Source organism: Cryptomeria japonica, chromosome 3 (assembly GCF_030272615.1).
Source record: "Cryptomeria japonica chromosome 3, Sugi_1.0, whole genome shotgun sequence".
NCBI lineage: Eukaryota > Viridiplantae > Streptophyta > Pinopsida > Cupressales > Cupressaceae > Cryptomeria > Cryptomeria japonica.
The window spans coordinates 1,005,293,445-1,005,300,368 of NC_081407.1; the positions used below are offsets into that span (position 1 = coordinate 1,005,293,445).

A 6,924-nucleotide genomic window follows, 5' to 3' on the forward strand; every position below is an offset into this window, starting at 1 on the left:
CAACAACTACACCAAGTTAGTGCAATCTTCTAAGGAGTCGAAAGATTTTCATATTGAGGATAATTCATTCAAATACCCAATATTGGCGCAACTTGAGCAAACATCCACAATTGAACTTAGCAACCATAATCACAAGGTTCAAGCTAACTTTGCACAGTAGCTTACAATTAGCAAACTACCAAAAGTATGAACACTTAAGGAATTCATCAAATACCATTGCACTTCTCCATCATGATCAATGAACTTCATCTAAACTATGAGGTTAAAGAACAAGAACCATGCAACATGTAAAAAGAATGCCACAATTCACCACAACTTCAATGAAAGTAGTGTATCAATTTACAAGCCTTGGCAACAATTTCTGCCATTTCTCCTCCTACTCTACTCCTAAGGATCTAATTGCTATATATTCTTCTACTCCTCTATTGCTAACTATTCTCCTAATCTTCTATCATTCTTCTATTAACCTTTTCAAATGAAACCATGGAGCCTTATATAGACTTCTCATTACAATGAATGGCTCAAATTGATTCAAGATCAATGGCCAAGATCGAAAGATAGAAACCCTAATTAGGTTTTGTTACAACCATCATTACATTGCCCAATGAGAGATAAGGGTAGGTAAGATGAATAATATTTGATGTAGCGCCATGTGTCACTTATTCCCTCCTTGAAGGAATGTTGACTTGGTACCCTCTGATTGGACGAATGGTGACTAGGATGCCACCTCAGCTTGCCTTGTAGACTTCATCAATTTGCCTTGAACATTCTTCATAATGTTTGGAATTCCTTGTGATACTTGTCTTGAACTTGCCTGCCTTCATTTGTTCATCATCATGGTGAAGCTTCTTCGTGTTTGATCTAATCCACATCCTTTCCTTTCAAATCTTTGTCTTGAAATTTTCCTCCAATCCTTGAAATGTTGATCTTTCTCATCGAAATATATCTTTGTCAAGTCTCCTCCATGCCTTGGGCAATCCTCTTTCACATCAAGCCTCAATCATCTTGCATCCCTTCCTTGTAGCAGACCTGCAAAACAAACAAACATTGAATCAAACACCTATGTGATAAACCTTGTTTCAACCTTGGTGGGAAATCGATCCTTGTAGAGACGGATCAGTCCCTAAAACATCTTCATCATCTTTGTCCATTTCTTCACTTGGTGGAGATTTGATGCCTATAGGGACTTCATTGTTATTGATCTTCATTTGAATTGATTTATCCCTTCCTTTGTAATTATGTCCTCAAGTGGAAATCTGAACCTCATATGGACTTTGTTCCCAACATTTGTCCCAACTTGTGATAGGTAATCTGAACAATCAATTTAACTTAGGTTTCGACTAGAAAATTGTAACACCAATTCTGGAAAATGTGAAGGTCTGGATTGAAATCTGGAAAATTCTCCTCAAGAAAACTTGATTTTCAGACTTAAGATAAGTCTAATTGCAATAAATAAGTCTGAAGACACCCTTGTAAGCTCAGAAAATGGTGTGTTTGATGCAATCTCAGGTCTGATTTCTGAGTATAAAGTCTGAGGACACCCCTGAAAATGGTTGATTTAGGTGCTGGAAAGTTGTCTCCAATTTACTTTTTTGAGCACCAAGTCTGAATATGCCCTCTAAGGTCTGAAAATGAATAATTTCAGTGTCTTTATGATGTTCCAAATCTGATGGAAGTCCGAAGATACCCCTGCAACTTAACTTCAATGGCTGGGAACAATGTCAATCATGGCACCACACCAACATGCACTGCACTTCGTTCTCAATTGACTGAAAATGAACACATTTTGGCTCAGATAATGACTGGGCACAATGTCTTTGGTCTGAGAATGATAGCTGGAGATGATGTTTCAGACCTGGACCAACAATGTCACTCCCTATAATGCTCACAATCTCCTCCAATGATGGCGCCCTTGGTGTTTTGATGCGACTTTGGTCATGCATGGATGGGAATGACCACGTCTTGGCACAAGAATGAGAATGAGAGCTGGGAACAAAGTTTGCAAATAAATGACTCCTATAAGGACTTTCAGCACCTGCGCACAGAAATCACAACAATTTGCAACATTTTTTATCATTTTCGCTCACAATTCAAGGCAAAACTCTAAGGCAACCTGACACTTAGGATCATTTTAACATTTTAACATCTTTTGCATTTTGACATGACACCCTCTCATAAGCAAAGGCTAACACTAGGAAACTAGGCAAAACATCTACCCTAACAAGAGAAAAGTGGGGGTCCCCATTTGCAATGGGGCGATGTGTGAAAACGTCACAACACACTCCAGATTGTGTAGTCATTCCTCTACATATACAAAGGAATTTTTCAAAAATTATCCACCCTTATCAAGGATTGCTTTTCATTAAATTTAACAGACATTTTAAAAATATTGAGATTCAAGTGAATGATAAATTTCAGCAAGTGATTGCAATCTCATCATTGTTGTGGTTGCCATGGCAATCTCATGAGAAAAAGAAACATCAAAAGACATGACAGGATTCAAAAAGCCCAGCATCTGTTAATGGTGATACAGCTGTGCCTGCATTTGATTGAACACTCCACACCCCATTTAAAACCCTTGCAAACTTTCGACATTCTAACCAAATGAACCCTCCTGGCATCTGAATACAAATGCAGGTGGATGGTCGTTTGCAGGAAAGGCTAAATTAGTTAAAATACAAGAAATTTGGCATGACAAAATTCATTAAAAAGAGAATTTACTAAAAATATTGACCGTTACAACAAATATTAAGTATATAATGGCCTATCGGCCAAAATATGATGCAGGCAATAACACAGACCAATCATTTGCCTTTGTTTATCATTGCCCTGTATAAGTTGTCTGTCCATACACTGGGTCTGAATCCCTTTTCAATCATTTCCTTCATTAATGCCTCAGCCTCCATTACTCTGTGTATCATGTAGAGCCCGTGTACAATAAAATCATAAGACCATGCATTAGGAGTGCAACCTTTCTGGGGCATATAATTGAATAAATCACAAGCTGCTTCTACTTTTCCTTCCTTGCACAGGGCTCCAATAAGCAGGCAATAACACAGACCAGTCATTTGCCTTTGTTTATCATTGCCCTGTATAAGTTGTCTGTCCATACACTGGGTCTGAATCCCTTTTCAATCATCTCCTTCATGAATGCCTCAGCCTCCTTTACTCTCTGTATCATGTAGAGCCCGTGTACAATAAAATCATAAGACCATGCATTTGGAGTGCAACCTTTCTGGGGCATATAATTGAATAAATCACAAGCTGCTTCTACTTTTCCTTCCTTGCACAGGGCTCCAATAAGCATGTTGAAAGTAAAAACATTAGGCACAAAAATTTCCTCAATTATTTCTTGCAAAATGGACACAAGATTTGATGAATTAGAAAGCCCACCGATAAACATGCTTGCAATAGGATGAGATCCTTGTGTGTACAGCAATTGAAAAATCACTCTGGCCCAGTCAATTTCTCGTACCTTAAAACTATACTGCAAGAGTATATTGTAAATATAGGTAGAGGAGCGGCCACCTTTTTCCCTCATGTCCGCAAAAGTTTTCAGTGCTCCAGTAAACATGCCTACTTTGCATAAAACATGAATAAGATCCTCACAGCATTCAAGCTTAGGGATCAATCCTTTATCATACATCTCTTCCCAATATCTAAACGCCAATTCCACTTTACCTGCCTTGCAAAAGCCACCGATCAAGACACTGTACAATCTAGTGTGGGGAGGATGAACCGTAGCTAGAAATTCAAAGAACTTCAACGCATCAACCAATTTTTTACATTTCATGTACCCATTTAATAAAGCCACATATGTGTTAGTGTTAGGTTTACATCTATTTTCATGCATCTTCTTAAATGCCAGCATGGCTATGTCAGGCTGGCCTGCATTACAAAGGCCACTTATGAAGACATTGTAAAAATTGATATTATTGAGCTTACCTGATACATGCATATCTAACAATTGAAGAACCTGATCAGAATGGCCTGTTTCACATAGAACCTTAATCACAGATCTGAAAATGTAGCGACTTGGATGATGACCATATTCCTGCATCTCAAGCAACAACTTGACAGCCATGTCTGAATTTTTGGTGACATAAAAGCTTTGTATTAAAGCAGAATAAGTTTTTCTGTTCAGAAGTATGTCTTTCCTCCTCATCTTTTTTGGGACCAAAAATTTGTCATCAATTTTACCAGTGTTACAGAGAATAGAAATGAATGTACTGGACATGGAAACATTTGGTGCATTCAGTCTTTTGATCCCTGTATCGATGACCTGCTGCATTACATCCATTTTCCTAGTTTTGTTCAAAGATATGACAATGTCAAAATAAGTTTGTTTACGAATGTTGAAACCAGTGGCTATGTCATTTTGTAGGACTCTGTGTGCTTCATCCAATTTTCCCGCTCTGCAAAGTGCACTGATAAGAGCATTATAGGTCACATTACCTAGAGAAAAGCCCATTTTTGATAATCCATTGCATAAACCTAGCACAATGTCTGACATTCCTCTTCTTTGGCATAAGAAACAAATCAGTTCATTCATGGTACAATTATCTGGAAAAATAAGCTGCCTCTTCATCTCATTCATCAAAATGTAGACTTTCCCAAGCCTATTTTTATTCACATCGTAAACTTTCTCAAGCCTATTTTTTTTTAATAGACCACTTACCAGTGCATTGTAGCAGGATTCTCCAGGAACGAAACCTTGAAAAGACCTTGCTTCCTCGAAGCATTCCACTGCATCATCCACTTTTTCCTCCTCCACAAGCCCTTTGATCCACGCATTATATACTTTTGACATCGAACTTACTCGTCCTTCTTTCCTGATTTCATCAATCAAAGTCTGGGCTTCATCAATCCTCTTTGCCTTGCAAAGTGCTGTAACAAATATTGCAACTGCAGATCCATCATTTCTAATCTTGCACAGCAACTCGTTGGCCTCCTCTAGCTTCCCCTGTTTACAGAGATTCCTCATCATTATACACTCTGTAGAACAAGAGCTCTTAAAGTGTCTCCTTGAAATTGAAATTTGTTTGCAAATGGCATTTACAACATCAAAACACTTCTCTTCAATCAATCTATTCAACAGTGCATCATATCCAACTCTCTCTAAATCGAGACCCTGAAACCTCATTCTCCCAAACATTTGGAGAGCCATGTGGGATTGTCCTGCAAGTAGGGCTAATTTAAGTGACTAATATATGCCAACTGGTTTTTCTTTTGTCAAATTTTCTTAAAAACATTGGCAATTTGAAGATGAAATTTCCCATCAATTTCTACAAAACAACATTTCTTTGTTCAAAGAATCTACCAAGCATTTTATATAAAATCTTAAGCAAATTGGAAAAACATTTTTTGATTATGTGGGAATATTTAAAAACTAAAATTAGCCTCAATTTCTGCGAAGCAACATTTCTTTTCTTGAAGAATTGCCAACATTATGATATAATAAAGGTTGAAATCTGAAAGTAAATTGGAAAAGCTAATTTTGATGTTACCACCAAAGCTAGAAAATAAATAAATGAAGTCAATGTTAAAAAAGATGCGCCAGGGTTTCAAAACTTGAATGGTGTAAATTATCCCTACCTGCAAAAGCATACCCCATGATCAAAACCTCATAAAACTGATAACCCCTCACGTTTAACTGCTTCTGAAAGGAATCCAACCAGACCAACATTAGATTATTTGATTTGCTTTGACAAAGCATTTTGAAAAAGCCGCAATAGGCAGCCGTAGTATGGCGATAATTCCTTTGTCGAGCCGCCCAATCAAAAAACATTAAACCTGACAATACATCATCATTGCCAAGCTTCTTTAATACTTTGACAATACATTCTTCTGTCAATCTGACTCCGAGCTGGGCTAGTGCATTTTCTAAAGCCTGCGGACCCCTGGAATGGAGTACGTGGCAAATACCTTCCACATCCCTCCGCAACTTTTCATTTCTCCGCGTGACCTCCGGGGGAAGAAACCACTGTCCGTGAGATGAAGCAAAAAAATTTATACTCTTTGTGGCGTGTTTTTCCGCTTTTGAACTGTATCTGCATAAGTCCCACCATGGTTTGACGGAACTCAGCAGATAAGAAAGAGTAGGATTTCTGTTGTTCTCCAAGAGAAGGGAATATGCGTTGCTTTTTCTCAAAAATCGTCTGCAACAGCTCAACATGATCGTAGTTCCTCATGAGAACTACACTCAACGCTTCCGAGAACATATAGTTCGATGCTCTCTAATTTATCATGGAGTTTGATAGCCCTGAAAATTGATTGTATGAGAGTTTTCTGGTTTTATTTGCTAGGGTTTATCAAAATTTCTTATGTCTTGTGAAGAAAACTTTAACAATGATATATCTCGTCGTTATTTTTTCTCACTAAAGTCAAGGGTTGTTTACCATGGGCGGGGCCATTTTATTTTCTAGGGTTGTTTACTATGGGTAGGGTCATTTTATTTTCTAGGGTTGTTTACCATGGGCGGGGCCATTTTATTTTCTAAGCGTTAAGTTGTGGTAGACCAGTTTTAGAAAAGATTTCTTTATAATCGATCTCTTTTAATATTTGTGCATGCGCCCGTTTTTTTCTTGAGTCTAAAAATCTTAAATGTTTCAGTTGGTTGATAAAAGCATAACAGATCTAACGGTTCATGCTTCCCGTGGTTAAAAGTGCAATGAAGATAAAGATCGCAGCATCGCGAGATGATGCCACGTGTCTTCAATGGAAAACGACAAGTTGGCGGTGTAACTTGCCGAAGCCTTGTGTCGCCGGTTTTCAAGCAGTAAAAACCGGTTTACTAACAGTCCTATCAATTGGCACGTGTTCAAGATGAACGACGATGTTATGTTCTGAGATAAAAGGTGTCCGACTTTTAATTTTGAAAGGGTTAACGAGCACTGTGTTAAAGCAATAAAGTGCGAACATATC

At 37.9% G+C, this 6,924-nt stretch overlaps 1 protein-coding gene across 3 annotated transcripts; it reads right to left on the reverse strand.

The window, feature by feature from the left end:
• Nucleotides 1–288: 288 nt before the first annotated feature.
• LOC131048475 (pentatricopeptide repeat-containing protein At1g71210, mitochondrial) lies at nucleotides 289–6,323 on the reverse strand. Of its 3 annotated transcripts, none has more exons than XM_057982432.2 (3): nucleotides 5,596–6,323; nucleotides 3,946–5,178; nucleotides 289–1,029 (listed from the first exon to the last, which is right to left on the reverse strand). In XM_057982432.2, exons 1-3 carry the CDS (start codon nucleotides 6,173–6,175, stop codon nucleotides 1,001–1,003), a joined length of 1,842 nt encoding a protein of 613 aa, XP_057838415.2. In that variant the 5' UTR covers nucleotides 6,176–6,323; the 3' UTR covers nucleotides 289–1,000. The 3 variants fall into 3 exon arrangements, with proteins under 3 accessions (XP_057838415.2, XP_057838414.2, XP_057838413.2); XM_057982431.2 differs by having other exon boundaries at nucleotides 289–3,681; nucleotides 5,596–6,321; XM_057982430.2 differs by having other exon boundaries at nucleotides 289–5,178; nucleotides 5,596–6,321.
• Nucleotides 6,324–6,924: the final 601 nt, after the last annotated feature.